The following is a 25,416-nucleotide window of genomic DNA, read 5'->3' as shown; positions in this document are numbered from 1 at the left end:
GTCTAGTCTATAGTCTAGTCTATAGTCTAGTCTATAGTCTAGTCTATAGTCTAGTCTATAGTCTAGTCTATAGTCTAGTCTATAGTCTAGTCTATAGTCTAGTCTATAGTCTAGTCTATAGTCTAGTCTATAGTCTAGTCTATAGTCTAGTCTATAGTCTAGTCTATAGTCTAGTCTATAGTCTAGTCTATAGTCTAGTCTATAGTCTAGTCTATAGTCTAGTCTATAGTCTAGTCTATAGTCTAGTCTATAGTCTAGTCTATAGTCTAGTCTATAGTCTAGTCTATAGTCTAGTCTATAGTCTAGTCTATAGTCTAGTCTATAGTCTAGTCTATAGTCTAGTCTATAGTCTAGTCTATAGTCTAGTCTATAGTCTAGTCTATAGTCTAGTCTATAGTCTAGTCTATAGTCTAGTCTATAGTCTAGTCTATAGTCTAGTCTATAGTCTAGTCTATAGTCTAGTCTATAGTCTAGTCTATAGTCTAGTCTATAGTCTAGTCTATAGTCTAGTCTATAGTCTAGTCTATAGTCTAGTCTATAGTCTAGTCTATAGTCTAGTCTATAGTCTAGTCTATAGTCTAGTCTATAGTCTAGTCTATAGTCTAGTCTATAGTCTAGTCTATAGTCTAGTCTATAGTCTAGTCTATAGTCTAGTCTATAGTCTAGTCTATAGTCTAGTCTATAGTCTAGTCTATAGTCTAGTCTATAGTCTAGTCTATAGTCTAGTCTATAGTCTAGTCTATAGTCTAGTCTATAGTCTAGTCTATAGTCTAGTCTATAGTCTAGTCTATAGTCTAGTCTATAGTCTAGTCTATAGTCTAGTCTATAGTCTAGTCTATAGTCTAGTCTATAGTAGTCTATAGTCTAGTCTATAGTCTAGTCTATAGTCTAGTCTATAGTCTAGTCTATAGTCTAGTCTATAGTCTAGTCTATAGTCTAGTCTATAGTCTAGTCTATAGTCTAGTCTATAGTCTAGTCTATAGTCTAGTCTATAGTCTAGTCTATAGTCTAGTCTATAGTCTAGTCTATAGTCTAGTCTATAGTCTAGTCTATAGTCTAGTCTATAGTCTAGTCTATAGTCTAGTCTATAGTCTAGGTCTATAGTCTAGTCTATAGTCTGGTCTATAGTCTAGTCTATAAGTCTAGTCTATAGTCTAGTCTATGGTCTAGTCTACAGTCTAGTCTATAGTCTAGTCTAGTCTAGTCTAGTCTAGTCTATAGTCTAGTCTAGTCTAGTCTAGTCTAGTCTAGTCTAGTCTAGTCTAGTCTAGTCTAGTCTAGTCTAGTCTAGTCTAGTCTAGTCTAGTCTAGTCTATAGTCTAGTCTAGTCTATAGTCTAGTCTATAGTCTAGTCTATAGTCTAGTCTATAGTCTAGTCTATAGTCTAGTCTACAGTCTAGTCTATAGTCTAGTCTACAGTCTAGTCTATAGTCTAGTCTATAGTCTAGTCTATAGTCTAGTCTTTAATCGAGTCTACATTGTTTGAAAACCATTTTTCACTCAGCCAATCAATATCTGTTCATTTTTAATGCTTGAATCTAAAAAATTGCTTATACTTTAAATATACGGGCACTCACATTTATCGAACTTGAATTTCAAATCCCCAACACACAAACATACATACATGCATGCATAGTATTACATACAAACGGAAGTAACAGCAAAAAGTGTTTGTGTACATATGTATGTGTACAAATTCTTATACATTCAGCTAAAAAATACCATGTATGTTGTAACTCAGTAGAAATATTTTTTGGTAAAAAAATGTCTATTTTATTTTATAGAAATATTGTGTGGTGTGAAGATGTTTAGGCAAAAAATTTATATATGGTATATGGTTCATAAAATTGGTCTTCACTTAAACAGAGACACTGTATAGGTATATATGTATAAGTGTGAGTGATTTTGGCCATGTGTTTATACATACTTACATATGTATATGTACATATGTATGTTTTTATAACGACTTCTCAAGAAAAATGTTTGTAAATTGCTACATGATGATAAGAAAAACGGAATCAAATTTAAAAACTATCAATATGATATTAAAAGTGGAAAAAGAAAAAAACCAATACAAAGAAAAAATTGCAATAAAAATTATATATTTTTTTCAAATATTTTACATATAATGGAGAATATAAACTATAAAGTTTAAAAGAATACACTTTAGAAGAAAAATATAAATGTGAAAGTCCCAAAAAATATTCGAAAATGTAAAGTAATTTTATTCATTAAATTTATATGAAATATCTAAAGTTTGCTGTAAATCCCTTAATAGCTCTTCAATTGAGTAATAAATGTAAATTAAGAGTTGATATTTTATATGAAAACCTTATAAACGGCTATATAATCTATATATGTGCTTTAATATGAAAAATTTCAATAATTTGGGATCACTTTGATTTTCAATCAAAATTCATTAAAAAAAAGCAAAATTATTTTGCGATCGATTTTTCCACTAAAAATATATATTTTGTAATATATCATTAAGTACCACTACAATTCAGTGAAGGAAATTTAGTTGATAATACTTTGATTTTCTAGAACGAATCGATATTTTATATGTAAAACCTAAAATTGTCTATTGGTCCTAAATCCTCCACAAAAAATTGCTTTTGATTGAAAAAATCTAAGATGGTTTGGTTTTTTTTGTAATAAGTTCTAAAAGTTCAAATGTAGGTTTTTTTAGAATTTTATCAAAATTTGTTAACTAAAGCAAAACAGTAGGCCAATCCTTCTCATGCCTCCATACAAAAATATTAGATATGTACATTAGGGTGCACCTATTATAGGGAGAAAAGAGGGGACGGATAGCACGGGAAGGAAACGGGAGGGCAGGCGAAAAGGCGAAGAGTACGAACGAACGAACGAACGAACGAACGAACGAACTAACGAACGAACGAAACGAACGAACGAACGAACGAACGAACGAACGAACGAACGAACGAACGAACGAAACTAACGAACGAACGAACGAACGAACGAACGAACGACACGAACGAACGAAGAACGAAACTAACGAACGAACGAAACGAACGAACGAACGAACGAACGAACGAACGAACGAACGAACTAACGAACGAACGAACGAACGAACGACGAAAGAACGAACGAACGAACGAACGAACGAACGAACGAACGCTACGAACGAACGAACGAACGACCGAACGAACTAACGAACGAACGAAACGAACGAACGAACGAACGAACGAACTAACGAACGAACGAACGAACTAACTGAACTGAACGAACGTAACTAACGAACTAACGAACTAACTAACGAACTAACTAACTAACTAACTAACTAACTAACTAACTAACTAACTAAACGTAACTGAACTAACTACTTTTGGAAAATAATTTTTTTACTTCATATTTTTCCAAACGAAAAATTATCGCATTAATGATTTTTCTATTCAAAAATTTTCGCCTCAAACTAATTGTCGCCTTAATTAATTTTCTATAGAAAACTTGTCGCCTTAAGTAATTTTCTTAAGAAAAATTGTCGACTTAACTTATTTTCAACAGAAAAATTGTCGCCTTAACTCGTTTTCTATAGAAAACTTGTCGACTTAACAATTTTTCCATAAAAAAACTTTTCGACTTAACTATTTTTCTATAGAAAACTTGTCGCCTGCACTATTTTTCTGTAAAAAACTCGACTTACTTTTCAGTAGAAAAACGACTTAACTATTTTTCTATAAAAAACTTTTCGTCATAACTTGCTATTTTTTAGTAGAAAAATTATCGTCTTAATGATTTTTTATGGAAAAAAAATTTTAATGATTTTTCTATTAAAAAATTGTTGCCTTAACCAATTTTCAATAGAAAAATTGTCGCGTTAATTAGGTATCTAGAAAAATTTTCGACTTAACTATTTTTCTATAGAAAACTTGTCGTCTTAAAATTGTCGCCTTAATCTTAAAATGAAGTAAATTTTAACTTCCGGTGGGAACATCAGCAGTTTCCATATTGGGGCCACCTTAATGTACATATTTTAACACGTATCCATCTAAGGCATACATATAGAAAAATTCAAATATTTCCACACTTTCATGCATATTCATAGGAATATCAACACTTTTTTATATTGTTGCTAAAACTTACACACAGTTTCTATTGTTGAATCTTTTACTTGTTATATTTGTTTTGTTGTTGGCCATTCTTTTGTATTCGTAGGATGTGGCACATACATATATACATATGTACATCTATTACTTTAAGCGTTTATTGTAATAAACGCATACGTGTTGAGTTAGTTTGTTTGAGCATTTTTTTTTTGCATTTGCTGTTACTCCCTCTCTCCCTTAATCCTTCTCGCAGTTTTATTCTTCCAAACAGAAGCTCTTTTTCTATCCTTTTTTTTTAAATTGAAAATTACTGTCGTTTCAAAAAAAAAAAAAACAACTTCCAAACACACAAAATAACTCTATTGCAATGTGTTGTTTGCGTATGAATATTTTATGTGAGAGCGTAGGTGTGTATGTGCATATGTGAGTGTTAGTATGTTTTCATTTTTAAAGGATTTTTCAATATGTAAGTGTACTTACTGACTCCATAACGGAAATCAATTGTTGTGCTGCAAAAAAAAAAAAAAGAAAAACGTTAGCACACATACACCCACACTTAGTTATTTTTTTACTCTCTCACAGACACAAAGTAGTTGCCATGATTTATAGCGTAAACATAACGGAAATTAATGTTTTTGTTATTGTACAAAAAAGGTAGAAAAATACTATAAATGCAACGACACGTTTGTGTTAATCGAAAATATATGTAAAGAAAAGCTTCAACATGCATATTCACAAAAGTGTTGCTTACTTTCAGGCGGGTGCTGGGTTTTTTCGCTCCTAAGAAATATTGCTAAAAGTGCAACAATAAACATGTATAAATAAATTATAGACAGCAGCAAAAAAAAAAACACATCACATAGCAAATATGATCTAAAACACTTTGATAGGAGTTATATGACAGCTTTATAGTTTTTGTCCATAGATGCATATGCGTGTAAATAGTTTTAAACGTGCATATTAATTTAAAACACATTTCCGTTTCCTTCACTCTCTTCTTTATTGCAGCTATCAAAATGAACATAAATACTTAATTCAAAGTGAAACAATTTGTAGTTGGTATAATGTTTAAGGTATTAGAAAAGGGGGATATTTAGAAAGTGTTTATTACCTAGTAAGTAATAGTAGTAACATGCCAATACTATTGGCTCAATAGTAGTAAATACTCAGAAAATCTTTTCTTAAATGGAAGTGATCAGTACTGATTGCCCTTAAAAGAACAAAGTGATCACAAATAAAGGTCTTATTCTCCATTGGACTAGTATTTAAGGATCTACAACAGATTTTAGGGTTCTCGATTAAAATATCAAATTTCCTAAGCATAATTTTATCAATTGAGTTACTATTTAAGGATCTACAGCCAATTTTAGAATTTTCGCGTAATTTATTGAATTTTGATGAAAACATCGCCCAGTGGTTTAGAAACTTCTATTTTTTTTGTCTATAATCTAGTCTATAGTCTAGTCTATACTCTAGTCTATAGTCTAGTCTATACTCTAGTCTATAGTCTAGTCTATAGTCTAGTCTATAGTCTAGTCTATGTCTAGTCTATAGTCTAGTCTATAGTGTAGTCTATAGTCCAGTCTATAGTCTAGTCATAGTCTAGTCTATAGTCTAGTCTATAGTCTAGTCTAAAGTCTAGTCTATAGTCTAGTCTATAGTCTAGTCTATAGTCTAGTCTATAGTCTAGTCTATAGTCTAGTCTATAGTCTAGTCTATAGTCTAGTCTATAGTCTAGTCTATAGTCTAGTCTATAGTCTAGTCTATAGTCTAGTCTATAGTCTAGTCTATAGTCTAGTCTTTAGTCTAGTCTATAGTCTAGTCTATAGTTTAGTATATAATCTAGTCTATAGTCTAGTCTATAGTCTAGTCTATAGTCTAGTCTATAGTCTAGTCTATAGTCTAGTCTATAGTCTAGTCTATAGTCTAGTCTATAGTCTAGTCTATAGTCTAGTCTATAGTCTAGTCTATAGTCTAGTCTATAGTCTAGTCTATAGTCTAGTCTATAGTCTAGTCTATAGTCTAGTCTATAGTCTAGTCTATAGTCTAGTCTATAGTCTAGTCTATAGTCTAGTCTATAGTCTAGTCTATAGTCTAGTCTATAGTCTAGTCTAAAGTCTAGTCTATAGTCTAGTCTATAGTCTAGTCTATAGTCTAGTCTATAGTCTAGTCTATAGTCTAGTCTATAGTCTAGTCTATAGTCTAGTCTATAGTCTAGTCTATAGTCTAGTCTATAGTCTAGTCTATAGTCTAGTCTATAGTCTAGTCTATAGTCTAGTCTATAGTCTAGTCTATAGTCTAGTCTATAGTCTAGTCTATAGTCTAGTCTATAGTCTAGTCTATAGTCTAGTCTATAGTCTAGTCTATAGTCTAGTCTATAGTCTAGTCTATAGTCTAGTCTATAGTCTAGTCTATAGTCTAGTCTATAGTCTAGTCTATAGTCTAGTCTATAGTCTAGTCTATAGTCTAGTCTATAGTCTAGTCTATAGTCTAGTCTATAGTCTAGTCTATAGTCTAGTCTATAGTCTAGTCTATAGTCTAGTCTATAGTCTAGTCTATAGTCTAGTCTATAGTCTAGTCTATAGTCTAGTCTATAGTCTAGTCTATAGTCTAGTCTATAGTCTAGTCTATAGTCTAGTCTATAGTCTAGTCTATAGTCTAGTCTATAGTCTAGTCTATAGTCTAGTCTATAGTCTAGTCTATAGTCTAGTCTATAGTCTAGTCTATAGTCTAGTCTATAGTCTAGTCTATAGTCTAGTCTATAGTCTAGTCTATAGTCTAGTCTATAGTCTAGTCTATAGTCTAGTCTATAGTCTAGTCTATAGTCTAGTCTATAGTCTAGTCTATAGTCTAGTCTATAGTCTACTCTATAGTCTACTCTATAGTCTAGTCTCTAGTCTAGTCTCTAGTCTAGTGTCTAGTCTCTAGTCTAGTCTATAGTCTAGTCTCTAGTCTAGTCTATAGTCTAGTCTATAGTCTAGTCTATAGTCTAGTCTATAGTCTAGTCTATAGTCTAGTCTATAGTCTAGTCTATAGTCTAGTCTATAGTCTAGTCTATAGTCTAGTCTATAGTCTAGTCTATAGTCTAGTCTATAGTCTAGTCTATAGTCTATTCTATAGTCTAGTCTATAGTCTAGTCTATAGTCTAGTCTATAGTCTAGTCAATAGTCTAGTCTATAGTCTAGTCTATAGTCTAGTCAATAGTCTAGTCTAGAGGAAAACTAGATTAGTACTTTAAATCTTAAAAAGTACTACGTATTATTGTTATAAGTTAGTACTATTTCAAAACGCCAAGCTCTGATTCTCTTAATGGCTCTATATTTATAACGCACAGTGGGCACTTTTGTTAGGTATTTGTATATAGAAGATGAGAAAACTGGTAACGGTAATATTTTACTAAGATTTGTATCTATGTATATATGTTCAAAATTTTGTTCCAATATCTTTATTCGATCAAATTTTACATTAATTCAAATTTTATATTTGTGATTTAAAAATCTATCTATTATGATTTGTTTACATTTTGCTAATGGTGTTCTAATAAAAGATCCGTTATATTATAGATACATCTAATAAAATGTTATCCCTAAGTCATAATGATTTCAATAATATCAAATAATTGCATAAAAATTATAAACTTAATCACCAGAAAATTCCCAAACTTATACTCCCTTTAATATTTTTATGCTTTTTTATGATTTCGCTTATTAGTTCAGCCCCTGAAAAGAAAAATTGTCTTTGGTGAGTGTAATTTTATTCCATCGGATCTAAAATTACATGGTGATAAGTTTTAACATTTTCGAATAATGTTTATAAGTAATATAGAGTAACAATTTCATATCTTTCAATCATCATAGTTTTGTAACTGTAGCGTACTTAAGGAACCACTATAATCCCTCATTAAATATTACTCCTCTATTAGCTTAATGAAAATAAAAGCTTTTAATAATGAAGCAATAACTTAGAAAAAAGCTCTTTATACGATTAACTAAAACAACACAGCAAAGAAAATCAAGATGAATAAAGAAAATATAAAGAACAAAATATTATCAACAGTAATCAACAGTTGTTTGGAAACGTAGCATCTCCTCGATAGCCAGCTGTTTAATTCCATAAAGTTGTTGACGCTGAAGATTTAGAAACACAATCCTAAGGTGATAAAATAAAATAGTTTGAACATTAATTGTTTTCCAAAAATGAACAGTTTTCCGCCATTTGGCCGGAAAAATAAAGTGCAAAACGTTTAACAAAAACTTTTAATAATTTATTTTGACAGTCAAAAAGTTTTGTAGCAACAATGAGCTCTGTAAAAGTACCCTACGTAACCCACAATAATGGCACTAAAATGCATGCAATTGGGTTGGGCACCTACACGGTAAGCTAAAATAAACTAAACAACATTTAAATTGATAAGTATTGGAATACTTTAATTTTTGTACAATAATTTAAACATTCTTTCTTATGTAAATTTGTAAATTAATATTCACAATTTGATATCAATTGTCTTATAAATTTTACTGTCAATGTTAAGGTTTTTTCCTCACGTCTTATCTCTTTTTTTTGTTAAAAATTGTTCTAATAGAGCAAGTGTAGTAGGGTGTCATTAAATAAAGATTGTGCGGTTGTTGTTTTTGTTGAGACGGAGGTGGGTCACGTTGAAATTTGTTGGGGTGCTAACTCACTTCTTCGACTATAGAAAGATAGATAGATAGATAGATAGATAGATAGATAGATAGAATAGATAGATAGATAGATAGATAGATAGATAGATAGATAGATAGATAGATAGATAGATAGATAGATAGATAGATAGATAGATAGATAGATAGATAGATAGATAGATAGATAGATAGATAGATAGATAGATAGAATAGATAGATAGATAGATAGATAGATAGATAGATAGATAGATAGATAGATAGATAGATAGATAGATAGATAGATAGATAGATAGATAGATAGATAGATAGTAGATAGATAGATAGATAGATAGATAGATAGATAGATAGATAGATAGATAGATAGATAGATAGATAGATAGATAGATAGATAGATAGATAGATAGATAGACAGGTAGATAGATAGATAGATAGATAGATAGATAGATAGATAGATAGATAGATAGATAGATAGATAGATAGATAGATAGATAGATAGATAGATAGATAGATAGATAGATAGATAGATAGATAGATAGATAGATAGATAGATAGATAGATAGATAGATAGATAGATAGATAGATAGATAGATAGATAGATAGATAGATAGATAGATATAGATAGATAGATAGATAGATAGATAGATAGATAGATAGATAGATAGATAGATAGATAGATAGATAGATAGATAGATAGATAGATAGATAGATAGATAGATAGATAGATAGATAGATAGATAGATAGATAGATAGATAGATAGATAGATAGATAGATAGATAGATAGATAGATAGATAGATAGATAGATAGATAGATAGATAGATAGATAGATAGATAGATAGATAGATAGATAGATAGATAGCTAGATAGATAGATAGATAGATAGATAGATAGATAGATAGATAGATAGATAGATAGATAGATAGATAGATAGATAGATAGATAGATAGATAGATAGATAGATAGATAGATAGATAGATAGATAGATAGATAGATAGATAGATAGATAGATAGATAGATAGATAGATAGATAGATAGATAGATAGATAGATAGATAGATAGATAGATAGATAGATAGATAGATAGATAAGATAGATAGATAGATAGATAGATAGATAGATAGATAGATAGATAGATAGAATAGATAGATAGATAGATAGATAGATAGATAGATAGATAGATAGATAGATAGATAGATAGATAGATAGATAGATAGATAGATAGATAGATAGATAGATAGATAGATAGATAGATAGATAGATAGATAGATAGATAGATAGATAGATAGATAGATAGATAGATAGATAGATAGATAGATAGATAGATAGATAGATAGATAGATAGATAGATAGATAGATAGATAGATAGATAGATAGATAGATAGATAGATAGATAGATAGATAGATAGATAGATAGATAGATAGATAGATAGATAGATAGATAGATAGATAGATAGATAGATAGATAGATAGATAGATAGATAGATAGATAGATAGATAGATAGATAGATAGATAGATAGATAGATAGATAGATAGATAGATAGATAGATAGATAGATAGATAGATAGATAGATAGATAGATAGATAGATAGATAGATAGATAGATAGATAGATAGATAGATAGATAGATAGATAGATAGATAGATAGATAGATAGATAGATAGATAGATAGATAGATAGATAGATAGATAGATAGATAGATAGATAGATAGATAGATAGATAGATAGATAGATAGATAGATAGATAGATAGATAGATAGATAGATAGATAGATAGATAGATAGATAGACTCCAGTCTAGTCTTCTATCCATTCTCTTGTCTAGTCTATAGTATAGTATACCGCCTAATCTATATTCTAGTCTATAGTCATGCATATAGTGTAGTCTATAGTCTACTCTGGAGGATAGTATAGTCTGTATTCTGGACTACAGTCTGAGATGTATTCTGTCCTGGACTATAGCTGTACTGTACTGTATTCCAGTACACATAGTATTTTCTATAGTCTAGTCTATAGTTTAATATTAGTGTAGTCTATTCTACAATCTAGTCTAAACAATATTCTGAATTATAGTCTAACCTATAATCTGGAATATATAGTCCAGTCTATTATCTGAAATAGAGTACAGTCTACATTCTGTGCTATAGTCTATTCGATGCTCTGGTCTATAGTCTATAATTTAGTATACAGTCTAGTCTATAGCCTAGTCTTTTATCTAGTCTATAATATAGTCTACAGTCTAGACTCTAGTAAAGTTATAGCCTAGTTTGGACTATAATCTAGTCTATAACCTGGAATATACAGTCTATAGCCTGAAATACGGTCCAGTGTATATTCTGTGCTATAGTCGATACTCTAGTCTATAGTCTAATCCATGGTTTAGTCTATAATATGGTCAATAAACAAAATATAATAAATATGTATATAGTTTTCAGTATAAGCTAGTTTTTTGTAGTCTTTGATTTAAAATATAAAGATTGTTGAACAATAAAATTACTGAAAATGTCTGCTAATTTATTTAAATTATTATCATTTGTTTTTTTTTTTTTTTTTCGTAAAACATTTTGAATCAAAACTTTAAATTACAACAAATACAACATAAGTAATTTTCACACTTACATTTATTTAATCATTTTTTATTAGAAAACTTTATTTAAACATTTATTTCACTAAAACTTTTCCATTCGTTTGTCTTTGCAATTCTATTCCATTATAATTTTGTTTGAAAAACTACGAAATTTCTAAATAATTTTTGCCAACAATTACGGTGTTAACTTTAAATGTGCGTACGTGTGCCGCCGGCATCCATTTAAAACTTTAAAGTCACTGGGTGGTGATTGTGAACGTGCTGTGGGCGATGCCATTGATGCTGGATATCGTCACATAGATACCGCATACTTCTATGAAAATGAGCATGAAGTGGGTAAAGCTGTGCGTGATAAAATAGCTGAGGGTGTTATAAAACGCGAGGATGTTTTCATCGTTTCTAAGGTAATAATCATTGAAAATGGGAAACTTTCCTGAAATAGAAAAAAGTTTTTTTTTCTAGTTAGCAGCAGGAGAAGAAAAATTAAAACGAAATAAATAAAATTTTAAGTTAAAAAAAGACTCTTTTTGTAATTAATTTTTGTAGTTGTGGTGTCACTTTCATGAACCAGAACGTGTTGAATACGCCTGTCGTAAAACTTTAGCCAACTTTGGCCTCGACTACATTGACTGCTATTTAATGCACTGGCCATACTCTTACATCCATAGAGGCGATGATGTTATGATGCCCACCAATGCCAAAGGAGAAGTGGAATTAAGGTAGTAAAGACATTATTTTGTATTAAAAATTTTATTATAGTTTATTTTACCCTTTAAAAGTGATGTTGATTATTTGGACACCTGGAAGGCTATGGAAGCTTTAGTGGAAAAGGGTTTAGTTAAAAGTATTGGTGTTTCCAATTTCAATTCCGAACAATTGGCTCGTCTTTTGGCCAATTGTAAAATTAAGCCCATACACAATCAAATCGAATGTCATCCGGCTTTGAATCAGAAGCGTATGATTGCTTTGTGCAAAAAGCATGATATTGTGGTGACCGCCTATTGTCCCTTGGGCAGACCTGAACCGGCCAAAAAAACTCCCGTCTATTTGTTTGACGATAAAGTTAAGGCCATTGGTGCTAAATATAAGAAATCTGCTGCCCAAGTGGTTTTGAGATATTTGGTACGTTTTGTTTTGTCTTTTTAATAAAATTGTTGTTGATTTTTATTAATTTTCCTTTTTAGATTGAACTTGGTGCTGTTCCCATTCCCAAATCTGTTAATAAGAATCGTTTAATTGAAAATTTCAATGTTTTCGATTTCAAATTGTCTCCTGAAGATCACAAGATCATGGATTCTTACAATACTGGCGAACGTTTGATACCCATGGATCATGCCAAGAAAAGCATCCATTATCCATTTAATATTGAATATTAAGTGGAAGAGTTGTTGGAGCAAGATGTTATTTCTCTGTTTTTATATGTATTTGATCAGAAATTGTTGTCAATTGCATATGTTTGTTGTCAAGCTTTAAATGTGCTTTAAAATAAAATATTAAAAGCTTATTTTTGTAAAATTAACTATGATTTTCTTTTGAAAATTTTTTAAAAAAATATATTGAATAGAAAGCTGATGTAGAAAAGAAGTTTCCTTAATTTCTTAATCTATATACATATATAAAAATGAATGTGTGTTTGTTTGTATGTTTGAACGTTATAGACTACAAAACTGCTGAACCGATTTTCTTGAAATTTTCACTTTTTTTTATTTTGAAATTTCAAGTGGGTGAGGTGCCACGCCCATATTAGAAAATATTAAATCCGTATATTTGAGATAATATAACAGTTAGAGTTCTCAAATTTTGTCGGAGCCACTTTAGTGTCAATATAATTATTTATGACAAAAAGTAGGCGGACTAGCATTAGGGGGCGTGGCACTTCCCATATAAATTAAAAACAAAAATTCGTTTATCTTAGAAACAATAACAGTTAGAATCTTAAAATTTTGCACAAATAACTTTAACATCCATGTTAACATTTTGGGAAATAAATTGGCGGACTACCCATGAGGGGAGCGGCATCTCCCATATTAATTAAATGCAAAAATTCGTTTATCTGGGAAACTAATAGAACTAAATTCTTCAACTTTTGCACTAAGAACTTAAATATTCGTCTGAACATTTTAGATGAAAAAGATCGGACTTCCATCTGGGAGGGTAATATAAAATTAAATATAAAATTTCGTTTATCTGGGAAACTAATAGAACTAGATTCTTCAAATTTTGCAGAAATTACTTCAATAGTCATCTGAATATTTTGGAGGAAAAAGATCGGATTTTCATCTGGGGAGCTTGAAGCCCCCACATGAATGAAATAGAATAATTGTATATCTGGAAACTACTAGAGCTAGAATCTTAAAATTTTACATAAAAAAACTCTGACATTTATGTGAACATTTAGAGAATAACGGGCGAGCTTTCAATTGGGGGCTTCGTATATCTTGGAAACTATTATATTATTCAAATTTTTCATAGATAGATAGAAATTGGCGAACTCTCAGTAATTTGCTTGGCATCTCTAATAGGTAACATATTGTAAATCTAGAGAACTATTGCAGTTAGAATCTTCAAAATCGTTAAGTGGGTTTTTTATTTATACTGCTTTTAGGGTAGCAAAGCACACTGGGTAAAGCTAGTTTTATATGTAAAAAATTTTCTGTATAACAGTTTTCCTTTTATAAAACTCTGTGTGTAACACTTTTCTATATAAACCCCTATTCTGCATTTCAGTAACGTCTGTGTAACTGTCTTTTAAACCAATTGTTTGAATGACAGTTTTCTATATATAAAATTGTCTAAGAGTTTTGTACATAGAAATTCGTCTTTATAAAGGTTAGAATATTGTTTCTATATAGAACATTTACAGTATAACAGTTTTCTATATAAAATATTGTTTGTATAACCGTTTCCATATAGAAATTTTTCTGTATAACAGTTTTCTATTAAAAAAAATAGTTATATAAGAGATTATATATAGAGAATTGTGTGTATTACAGTTTTGTATATAGAAAATACTTTAAATAAATGTTCTTTATAAAGAAAATTATTTGTATAACAATTTTCTGCAAAGAAAATTGTCTGCATGATAGTTTTTCACTTCGATAAAAAATTTTATAATAGTTTTCTATATTGTATAACAGTTTTCTATATAGAAAATTTATTATAGAGAAATTGTATACCAGAAAGTTGTCTGTATAACAGTTTTCAATATAGAAAATTGTTTGTATAATAGTTTTCTATATAAAAAAAAATATTGTTAAATGTATTCATATAAACATTTTTTTGTATAACAGTTTTCTTTATATAACAGTTTTCCCTATTCTCTGCGCAACAGTTTCCATATAGAAAATTAGTTTTCTATAAACAAAAATTACAGTAATATACATAGAATATTTTCTACATATCAGTAGGAAATTGTCTATATAACAGTTTTGCATAAAGAAAATTATATTTATTACCACTTCCTATGTAGAACTTTGCCTGTATAAGAGTTTTCTATATAGAAAATATACAAAATTAGAAATATCGGTATAATTGTTTCCCATAGAGAAAATTGTCTATGTAACGGTTTTCTACGTAGAAGATTATCTGCATAATAGTTTTCTATAAAGAAAATTGCCTTTCTAATAGTTTTCTATATAGGAAATTTTCTATATAACTATTTACTATATTTAAAATTATTTGTATAACAGTTTTCTATATTGAATATTATCTGTATAATAGTTTCCTACATAGAAAATTGTCTGTATAACAGTTTTCTATACAGAAAACTTTCTGTATAAATGGTTTCTATATAGAATATAGTCTGTGTAACAGTTTTTATATAGAATATTATATATTTTTTTTTGTATAACAGTTTTCCATATAGAAAATAGTCTGTTGTAGTCAGAAAATTGTCTCAATAAGTTGTTTCTATTTTGTAAATTAACTGTATAACCGTTTGCCATATTTAATATTATATGTATAACAGTTTTCTACATAGAAATTTATCTTATATAACAGAATTCTACATAGAAAATTGTCTGTATAAATGTTTTCTACATAGAATATTGTCTGTTTTCCATATAGAAAATTTTCTATATAACTTTTCTCTATATAGAATATTGTTTGTATAGCAATTTTCAATAGAAAATATTGTCTGTATAACAGTTTTTTATAAAGAAAATTGTCCTACTTATAACGAAATTTCCATAGAAAATTTGTTGCTCTGAGAGCGGAAAAAAATACTTGTTTCTTTGACCTACTGTGAAGGGCAATTAAAACTTACTATAAATTATCTACAACTTAAAACACCCACTGTAGAGTACCTTAAACAAAAGCTCCCTTTGTTCTAAACAAAAACAAACAAAACAAATTGCATTAAAACAGTTGCGTCCGTCCATTTTTCAAGTGCAATTAATAGTTAAAGTGACAATTTATTAGAGAATGCACTCCCTCATCCTCAAAAACCACAATCCACTTTTGTGTCTGTCACACAAACCACAACAAATTGTGGAATTTCAACAGAATATTAAAAAATTTTTAGGAACAACAAATTCCAGCAGTAAAAAAATTACACAAACAAATTGCACATTTGGTAAGTTTCCGTACAGTTTGTTTTTGTTTGAGTTGTTTTTGTAGTTTGTTTTTTTTTTCTTCTTTTATTTCATTTGTCAAACTAAAAAAAAGCTTTTTCTTTAGTATTCATTTAATTGTCTTTCGTTGCAGATGTTCGTTTGCCAGATTGCGTTCAGTTTCGTGAATATTCTATAAAATTAAATAATTCCAGCGCAGGAACTATTTTAAAAGTTGATACATATTTCAGTGATTTAATTAAAAATAATTGTCGTAATTTCTTTTGGAAGAAAATGGCTCCTATTTTAGCACCTACTGTAAAATTAAACAATGGCTATGAAATGCCTATTTTGGGTTTGGGCACTTATGAGGTAAGTTTTTTTTCTTCTTTTTATCTTAGATTTTATCTTTTAATAATAAATAAAAAAGGATTATTAATAGTTTTCTAAATATATTAGATAATTTGAAAAGTAGAATACATTGTCTTATTTTATAATTCTGTATACCTAGTTGTTTTTGTATAAATTAATAAAGCATAGCATGAAAAAACATGTTTATCAAAGAATATTAAATGAAAACAAAATGTGTGCAAATAAATGCCGGGCCGGCATGTTAGGTTAACAGTAATGTTAGAGCAGCTAACTCTGTTAGTTGTCTATGCTGTTACTTGAAGTGTTTATTTTGATTTAAAAGAAAGCTTTTTTCGTTTAGTTTGAGAGTCATTGCTGAAAAGAGTTTACGAGTTTTAAGAAAATTTTAAAATTTATGGGAAAATTATGTTTTTAAGATTTTAGAGTATTTTGTTAACCTTTTTTCTGTACAGTAAATTATCTGAATAATATTCTTCCTTATGGATAAATGACAGTCTTTTGTATAGAAAATTTACAGTTTTCCGTATGAGGAATTCTCTTTATAGGTTCTGTTTTTACAAGAAAAAGTGTGTGTACACCAGTTTTCTATAAAAAAAAAATTGGCTACATAAGAATTTTTTATAACAATTCTATGTATAATAGTATTCCATATTAAATAATTTCTACAATTTTCTATAGAGAAAATATTGTGCATAACAAAATAGAACTTTTTTTATAATAGTCTCATTTTATAACAGTTTTCTATATAAAGACTTGTTCGACAAGAGTCTATAAAAGGCACTCCTCTCTAAACAATATTCTATACAAGACACTATTCTTTTGACAAGAGTCTATAGAAGACAAGACCCTATAACAGACACTCTTCTTTAGACAGGAGTCCATAGCAGAGATACAAGCCGATGGGAAATGAACGGCGGCGGCGGCGCAACCATTTTGGGTCGGCGGCGGCGGCTTATTACAGAAAATATCGGCGGCGGCTAAATTGTCGGCTCAATTTAACTTTTTCTTTAGAAATTGACCTTATAAGGTTTATTATATTGGAAAATCTTTGTGTAATAGTCTGTTACATAGAAACCTGTCTCTATATAAGTTTTTTTCTGCAGAAAATGGACATTTATAGTAGTTTTCACTATTTTAATATTAGCACAATATTGTGTGGCAACTCTTTTCAATTTGCCATAAGAATTTAAAATAGTGGCAACTCTTTTCAATTTGGTGAAATTATGTTCAGAAATACGTGTGTGATTCTAATCTTTATCAGCGGCTACGTTTAAGCCGGCTTAGCTTTTGAGCCGAAAGAAGTCGGCTGCGGCGCGGCTTGCAAAATATTACCGGCGGCCAACCGCCGCCGATTTGAGCCGTCTCGGCTTGTATCTCTGGTCCATAGACGAAACTCTTCTAGAAAATAGTCTATAGCAGATAAACATCTATAGACACGATTCTACAGAACACACACTTCTTTAGACAAGATTCTATATAGGACAGATTTTTCAAGATAAGCTATAACCAAGATTCTATAGAAAACACTCTTCTATAGACAAGATTCTATAGAAAACACTTTTCTATAGACAAGAGTCTATAGTGGACACTTCCTTACTCTAGAGGCTGTGGAAGAAATTCTGCTATAGATCAGAGTCTAGAGAACACAATCTTCTATAGATAAACATTTATAGAAGACACTCTCCTATAGATAAGAGACTATAGAGTCTTCTTTAGACAAGTGTCAATAAAAGACACTGCTATATACAAGAGTATATAGAAGATATTTCTGTTGATAAGAATCTATGGAAGACACTCTTCTATAGGCAAGAGTCTTGAGAAGAAGTTCTTCTCTATAGAAAACATTTGAAAATACTATTCTTAAGACAAGAGTCTATAAAAGACACTATTCTTTAAACAAGAATCTATAAAAAATAATCTTCTTTAGACACGACTATAGACGATAGTCTATAGACAAGAGTCCATAGAAGACACTATTCTTTAGACAGGAGTCTATAGAGGATATATTTATAGATAAGAGTATATAAGACAATCAGCTATAGACAAGAGTCTAGAGAAGACACTCTCCTATAGAAGAGAGTGTGAATACAAGAAGATTCTCTAAGAGACAATCTTCTTTAAGAAAGAGTAATTTTAGTCAAGAGGCTATAGAGAACAATCTTTTATAGATAAGAGTCTAGAGAAGACAATCTTGTATAGACAAGAGCCTTTAGACAAAAATCTATAGAGACTCCCTAAGGGAGATACTCTGCTAAGATGTATATCGAAAGGAAAATGTTATTTTTTAATAGAAAAATGTTCTCTAAATCCTTTGCCTCATCATATTTTCCCCTACTACATTTAACCTCAAAAAAAGAAGACTCCTATAGACAAGAGCCAATAGAGGACAGTCTTCCTTACACAAGTCTATATATATAAGGAGTCGTATATTGTCATTATTTTTCAGTCAAGGGGCTATAGACGACAATCTTCTATAGATAAGAGAAAAGTTTTACAGAAGACAATCTCCTGTAGACAAGTGTCTATATAGGACAGTCTTCTTACAAGTATCAATAGGAGACACCTCCATATACAAGAGTCTATAGGAGAAAATCTTCTATATAAAAGAGTTTATAGACAAGAGTCGAGAACACTTTAGACAAAAATCTATAGAAAAAAATTTTTTAGTCAAGAGAGTATTGAAGGCAATATTCTACAGATAAGAGTACAGAAAAGAGTCTATAGAAGACACTCTCCTATTACAAGAGTCTATAGAAGACAATATAGATGACACTCCTTTATTGACAAGAGTCTATAGAGGACTCTTTTGTAGACATTATTATCGAATGGAAAATTTTACTTTTTTAATAAAAAAAATCTTGAAATCCCTCGCCTCATCATAATTTCCTCTATTATATTTAAGCTTAAAAAACAAAAATGTGAAAATGCCATACGAGAGGCTCTTAATATCGGTTATCGTCACATAGATACCTCCTATTTATATCGTAATGAAGCTCTAATCGGTAAAATACTAAAAGAAAAGTTCGAAGATAAAACCGTTAAACGTGAAGATATATTTTTGGTAACAAAACTATGGTGTATTTATCATGAACCAAAAATGGTAAAATATGCCTGTCAAAAACAAATGGAAACATTAAAAGTGGACTATATTGACTTATATTTAATGCATTCACCCATAGGCTATAAATATGTAGATGATGAGGCTTTAATGCCGCACGAAGACAATAAATTACAAACCAAGTAAGTAGTTTTTTTTTAAGAGAATTAAGAGAAATATTTTAATAATTATTTATTTGCAAGTGATATTGATTATGTGGAGACTTATAAAGCCATGGAGGAATTGGTTACTTTAGGTTGGGTGCGTAGTTTGGGTTTATCCAATTTTAATACTAAACAAATGCAAAGAATTCTGGATAATTGTAAAATAAAACCTGTAACAAATCAAGTGGAATTACATCCTGCCTTAAATCAACATAAAATGAGAAAATTTTGTCAACAACATGATATCTATGTTACCGCCTATTCTCCCTTGGCTAGACCCAAGTTATCTAAACCTTTGCCAGAATTTTATGAGTCCTCTGAGCTGCAACAAATTGCTGAAAAATATCAAAAAACTAAGGCACAAATTGTTTTAAGATATTTGGTGGGTTTTTGGAAATTTTTTTATTAATATGTAATGTAATTTATTTATTTCTTTTTAGATTGATATTGGCACTGTTCCTATACCCAAATCTTCTCAACCTTTTAGACTTTTGGAAAATATTAATATTTTTGATTTCTATTTATCTTGTGATGAAATCGCTGTTATAAATAGTTTTGATAAGGGCATGCGTTTGTGGCGTAATGAAATGGCTAAAGATCATCAATATTGGCCTTTTAATGAGGAATGATTTCTTTAGTTTTAAGTTAAATTTTAAAATAAAATTTATAGAAATTAAGAAAAAAGTAAATTTATTCTTATTTAACATTTATTTATTTTGCAAAATATTCGATAGTTAGTATATTGATATAAAAGATAAAGGTGCAATACATTATTTTATCCTCTTTACGAATCTCTTTCGAATTTTTCAAAATTTCAGGTTTTTTTTCGAGTTTTTCCGACATTTATCGACTATTTAACATCTTTCGACTTATCGTCTTTCTAATATTTTGTGACTTTTCATAAGAGACTGTTCAATAGACAAGAGTCTATAAAAGATACTGTTCTACAGACAAGAGTCTATGGGAGAGACTGTTCTATAGACAATATTCTACAGAAAAGACTGATTCATAGGCAAGAGTCTATAGAAGAGACAGCTTTATAGACAAGAGTCTATAGAATAGACTGTTCTATAGAAAAGGCTATTCTTTAGACAAGTGTCTGTAGAATAGATTGTTATGTAGACAAGAGTCTATAGAAGAGACTGTTCTATAGACAAATGTCTATAGAAGTGACTCTTCTATAGAAAAAAGTATATTGAGTCGGTAGAAGAGATTGTTCCATATACCAGAGTCTATAGAAGAGACTGTTTTATAGAAAAGGCTGTTATTTAGACAAGTGTCTGTAGAAGAGATTGTTATATAGACAAGAGTCTATAGAAGAGACTGTTATATAGATTAGAGTCTATAGAAGAGACAATTCTATAGACAAATGTCTATAGAAGTGACTTGTCTATAGAAAAATGTCTATTGAGTCTGTAGAAGAGATTGTTCCGTATACCAGAGTCTATAGAAGATACTGTTATATAGACAGCATTTTATAGAAGAGACTGTTCTATAGACAGGAGTCTATAGGAGAGACTGTTCTATAGACAAGGGTCTATAAAAGAGACTGTTACATAGACAAGAGTTTATGGAAGAGATTGTTCCACAGACAAGAGTCTATAGAAGTGACAGCAGTCCATACAAGAGACTGAGTCTATAGAAGAAGACTGTTATATAGACAAGAGTCTATAGAAGAGACTGTTTTATAGACAAGTGTCTTTAATAGAGACTGTTCTATAGACAAGAGCGTATAAAATAGACTGATCTATAGATAAGAGTCTATAGGAGAAACTGATCTATAGACAAGAGTCTTTTGGAGGAACTGTACTATAGACAAGAGTCTACAGAAAAGACGGTTCTATAGACCGGAGCCTAGAAGAGACTGCTATATGGACCAGAATCTATAGGAGAGACTGTTCTATAGAAAATAGCCTATATAAGAAACTGTTCTATAGAGAAGATTATATAGAAGAGACTGTTCTATGGACAAGATTGTATAGAAGAGGCTGTTCTATAGACAAGAGTTTATGGAGAACTCCTTTCTTTAGACAACATTCTATAGACAACACTCGTCTAATAGAAGAGTAACAAACAATTGTCTATAGAAGAAAATTTTCTGTGGAAAAGACTCTATTTAAGACCCACTTTACGCCTAAAGACACTCATTTATAGTTGTTTACCGAAAGAAAATTTCAAAATTTTTTAGATAAGTTTTTAAATCCAAACAGAGAAACACACTATCGTTCGATATCGATTTATAAAAACTAACTTTACCCCCTAAATAAATCTGAATCCTTCTACAGAAATATAGATTATTATTAATAAATCGTTAGCTCACTAAAATTTAAATATTTTCTCTTAATATATTTCTAGTCTAAAAACAATGAAGGTGAAATTGCTGTTAAACACGCCATAGATGTGGGTTATCGTCATATTGACACGGCCTATTTCTATCAAAATGAGGCAGAAATTGGTAAAGCTATTAAGGATAAAATAGCTGAGGGAGTTGTTAAAAGAGAAGACATTTTTTTGGTCACCAAGGTAAGTCAAATTCAATTATTTTATTATTAATTAAAACTATAATGAAAGTTAAAAAATAAAGTTATGGAATATACACCACGAACCCGAACGTGTGGAGGGGGCCTGTCGTAAACAATTGCAATTATTGGGTTTGGACTATATAGATCTATATTTAATGCATCTACCGGTAGGCTATAAATATGTCAGCGAAGAAGATTTATTGCCTAAAGATGAGGCTGGTACTCTGCAATTGAGGTAGGGGTAATATAAAAATTAGACTTTAAAAAAGATTTCTTTAAAAAATCCCATTTACAGCGATGTTGACTATTTAGACACCTATAAGGCTATGGAAAAATTGGTTAAATTGGGCTTAGTGCGTAGCATTGGTGTTTCCAATTTCAATAGCCAACAATTACAACGCGTTTTGGATAATTGTGAAATAAAGCCGGTAACTAATCAAGTTGAATGCTCGCCGGCTTTAAATCAACGTAAATTGACCCAATTCTGCAAAGAGCGTGATATTACTTTGACCGCTTACTCTCCTCTGGGACGTCCTAAACCTGCCGAAAATAAACCCGAGTTTTATTTCTCTGCTAAAACTAAAGCTTTAGCAGAGAAATATAATAAAACACCCGCTCAAATTGTCTTGCGCTACTTGGTTAGTATTTTGTCATTGTTTTGTTGTTGGGGTAATTTATTGTTGTTGTTGTTTCTTTTGTTAACAGGTCGATATTGGTGTTATACCCATCCCCAAGTCTTCTAATCCCCAACGTATTGCCGAAAATTTCAATATTTTCGATTTTAAATTGTCTCCCGAAGATATTGCCATTATGGATACTTTCCATACTGGTGAACGTTTGGTGCCTTTTAATTTAATTAAAGGTCAAAATCATAAATATTGGCCTTTCAGCATTGAATTTTAATTTGAGTTTTTGTATTATCTTTAATACACTACAACTTTGTGGAGTTTATTTGAGTTTGAAAAAAATAAATTTTCAATAGAAAGTGTATTCGTTATATGCTATTTCGTATAGTTAATAAAACATCTAAATTGTTTCTTTAATTCTCGTAGATAAAAGGTAGGTTTTAATCTCATCTGAATTCAATTTTTTAAATCAGAATTTCATAAACACAAAAGAGCTTATTACTAAATATTTTCAATCATTATCATCATTCAATCTGCAACAATTATATGTAAAATTTGTATACCCTTTTTGGGGGACATAACTTTATTGAAGGGCATTGTAAGTTTTATAAAATATTACCATACATTATTTATCACCTTTATATTCCTCACGTAATCATAAAACTAAAGAGAAATACTTGTTTTTAACACATTTTTTTTTTGTCCCAATAACAGTACAATACTTCCGTAAAAACATAAAAAATCAATTGTTTTATTTAAATGCATTTTTGCCCATTTAATAACGTTTATTGTGGCTCCACATATAACACCATCACACCACTCACTTTTCATGTAAAACATACAAAATATTTTCAATATAAAATATCGATTGTGATCTACTTACACCTTTGAATATAAACTAATTTAACAAACAGGTCATTGAACAGTGTGTTGAACTAAATGTTCTAGAATATTTGTGAAGGATAATGTGATTAATAGGATTGTGATAGGTTGACATCAATGATCATCAAATATTATAACTTTTAGATATTTTTTTTGATAATTTTTATTTTCTACTAAAAATATATGAAAAAGTTTTTGTTCTTGTTTTTCTCAAGATAAGTTCTAGTTGAATTATAGTTCTAGTTCAGTTATAGTTAAGTTCTAGTTCAATTATAGTTCTGTACTAGTTCAGTTCTATTTCAGTTCTAGTTCAGTTCTAGTTCAGTTCTAGTTCAGTTTTAGTTCAGTTCTAGTTCAGTTCTAGTTCAGTTCTAGTTCAGTTCTAGTTCAGTTCTAGTTCAGTTCTAGTTCAGTTCTAGTTCAGTTCTAGTTCAGTTCTAGTTCAGTTCTAGTTCAGTTCTAGTTCAGTTCTTGTTCAGACCTAGTTCATTACTAGTTCAGTTCTAGTTAGTTCTAGTTCAGTTCTAGTTCGGTTCTAGTTCAGTCCTATCTCAGTTCTAGTTCAGTTCTTGTTCAGTTCTAGTTCAGTTCTAGTTCAGTTCTAGTTCAGTTCTAGTTCAGTTCTAGTTCGGTTCTAGTTCAGTTCTAGTTCAGGTCTAGTTCAGTTCTAGTTCAGTTCTAGTTCAGTTCTAGTTCAGTTCTAGTTCAGTTCTAGTTCAGTTCTAGTTCAGTTCTAGTTCAGTTCTAGTTCAGTTCTAGTTCAGTTCTAGTTCAGTTCTAGTTCAGTTCTAGTTCAGTTCTAGTTCAGTTCTAGTTCAGTTCTTGTTCAGTTCTAGTTCGATTCTAGTTCAGTCCTATTTCAGTTCTAGTTCGGTCCTAGTTCAGTTCTACTTCAGTTCTAGTTCAGTTCTAGTTCAGCTCTAGTTCAGTTCTAGTTCAGTTCTAGTTCTAGTTCAGTTCTAGTTCAGTTCTTGTTCAGATCTAGTTCATTACTAGTTCAGTTCTAGTTCAGTTCTAGTTCGGTTCTAGTTCAGACCTATCTCAGTTCTAGTTCAGTTCTTGTTCAGTTCTAGTTCAGTTCTAGTTCGGTTCTAGTTCAGTTCTAGTTCAGTTCTAGTTCAGTTCTAGTTCAGTTCTAGTTCAGTTCATTTCTAGTTCGGTTCTAGTTCAGTTCTAGTTCAGTTCTAGTTCAGTTCTAGTTCAGTTCTAGTTCAGTTCTAGTTCAGTTCTAGTTCAGTTCTAGTTCAGTTCTAGTTCAGTTCTAGTTCAGTTCTAGTTCAGTTCTAGTTCAGTTCTAGTTCAGTTCTAGTTCAGTTCTAGTTCAGTTCTAGTTCAGTTCTAGTTCAGTTCTAGTTCAGTTCTAGTTCAGTTCTAGTTCAGTTCTAGTTCAGTTCTAGTTCAGTTCTAGTTCAGTTCTAGTTCAGTTCTAGTTCAGTTCTAGTTCAGTTCTTGTTCAGTTCTTGTTCAGTTCTAGTTCGGTTCTAGTTCAGTTCTAGTTCGGTCCTAGTTCAGTTCTAGTTCAGTTCTACTTCAGTTCTCGCTCAGTTCTAGCTCAGTTCTAGTTCAGTTCTAGTTTAGTTCTAATTCTGTTCCAGATCAGTTCTAGTTCAGTTCTAGTTCAGTTCAGTTCTAGTTCAGTTCTAGTTCAGTTCTAGTTCAGTTCTAGTTCAGTTCTAGTTCAGTTCTAGTTCAGTTCTAGTTCAGTTATAGTTCAGTTCTAATTCAGTTCTAGTTCAGTTCTAGTTCAGTTCTAGTTCAGTTCTAGTTCAGTTCTAGTTCAGTTCTAGTTCAGTTCTAGTTCAGTTCTAGCTCAGTTCTAGCTCAGTTCTAGCTCAGTTCAAGTTCAGTTCTAGTTTAGTTCTAATTCAGTTCCAGTTCAGTCCTAGTTCA

At 30.4% G+C, this 25,416-nt stretch overlaps 2 protein-coding genes across 2 annotated transcripts; both read left to right on the top strand.

The window, feature by feature from the left end:
* Positions 1–8,095: 8,095 nt before the first annotated feature.
* Positions 8,096–12,832, top strand: LOC119612998 (aldo-keto reductase family 1 member B1-like). The gene is made up of 6 exons (XM_037968918.1): positions 8,096–8,224; positions 8,347–8,445; positions 11,550–11,717; positions 11,860–12,032; positions 12,093–12,435; positions 12,498–12,832. The coding sequence occupies exons 2-6, from the start codon at positions 8,368–8,370 to the stop codon at positions 12,687–12,689; spliced, it is 954 nt and encodes a 317-aa protein (XP_037824846.1). The 5' UTR covers positions 8,096–8,224; positions 8,347–8,367; the 3' UTR covers positions 12,690–12,832.
* Positions 12,833–15,632: 2,800 nt separating this feature from the next.
* Positions 15,633–23,041, top strand: LOC119612997 (1,5-anhydro-D-fructose reductase-like). The gene is made up of 6 exons (XM_037968917.1): positions 15,633–15,886; positions 16,018–16,235; positions 21,852–22,019; positions 22,081–22,253; positions 22,314–22,656; positions 22,724–23,041. The coding sequence occupies exons 1-6, from the start codon at positions 15,736–15,738 to the stop codon at positions 22,919–22,921; spliced, it is 1,251 nt and encodes a 416-aa protein (XP_037824845.1). The 5' UTR covers positions 15,633–15,735; the 3' UTR covers positions 22,922–23,041.
* Positions 23,042–25,416: the final 2,375 nt, after the last annotated feature.

Source organism: Lucilia sericata, unplaced genomic scaffold, assembly GCF_015586225.1.
Source record: "Lucilia sericata isolate MDLA Ls3-8-SP2 unplaced genomic scaffold, ASM1558622v1 Contig001903F_arrow, whole genome shotgun sequence".
Classification (NCBI taxonomy): Eukaryota; Metazoa; Arthropoda; class Insecta; order Diptera; family Calliphoridae; genus Lucilia; species Lucilia sericata.
The sequence above is the reverse complement of the archived record's forward strand: the minus strand, read 5'-3'. Positions and strand labels throughout refer to the sequence as shown.

What these genes read in the sequence shown, in the direction of transcription:
- LOC119612998 (XM_037968918.1), top strand. Translation starts at nt 8,368, where the DNA reads ATGAGCTCTGTAAAAGTACCCTACGTAACCCACAATAATGGCACTAAA. An exon ending in ATGTTTTCATCGTTTCTAAG is followed by an intron (nt 11,718 to 11,859) that starts GTAATAATCATT and finishes TAATTTTTGTAG; the next exon opens with TTGTGGTGTCACTTTCATGA. An exon ending in AAAGGAGAAGTGGAATTAAG is followed by an intron (nt 12,033 to 12,092) that starts GTAGTAAAGACA and finishes ACCCTTTAAAAG; the next exon opens with TGATGTTGATTATTTGGACA.
- LOC119612997 (XM_037968917.1), top strand. Translation starts at nt 15,736, where the DNA reads ATGCACTCCCTCATCCTCAAAAACCACAATCCACTTTTGTGTCTGTCA. An exon ending in TGGGTTTGGGCACTTATGAG is followed by an intron (nt 16,236 to 21,851) that starts GTAAGTTTTTTT and finishes ATATATTTCTAG; the next exon opens with TCTAAAAACAATGAAGGTGA. An exon ending in GCTGGTACTCTGCAATTGAG is followed by an intron (nt 22,254 to 22,313) that starts GTAGGGGTAATA and finishes TCCCATTTACAG; the next exon opens with CGATGTTGACTATTTAGACA.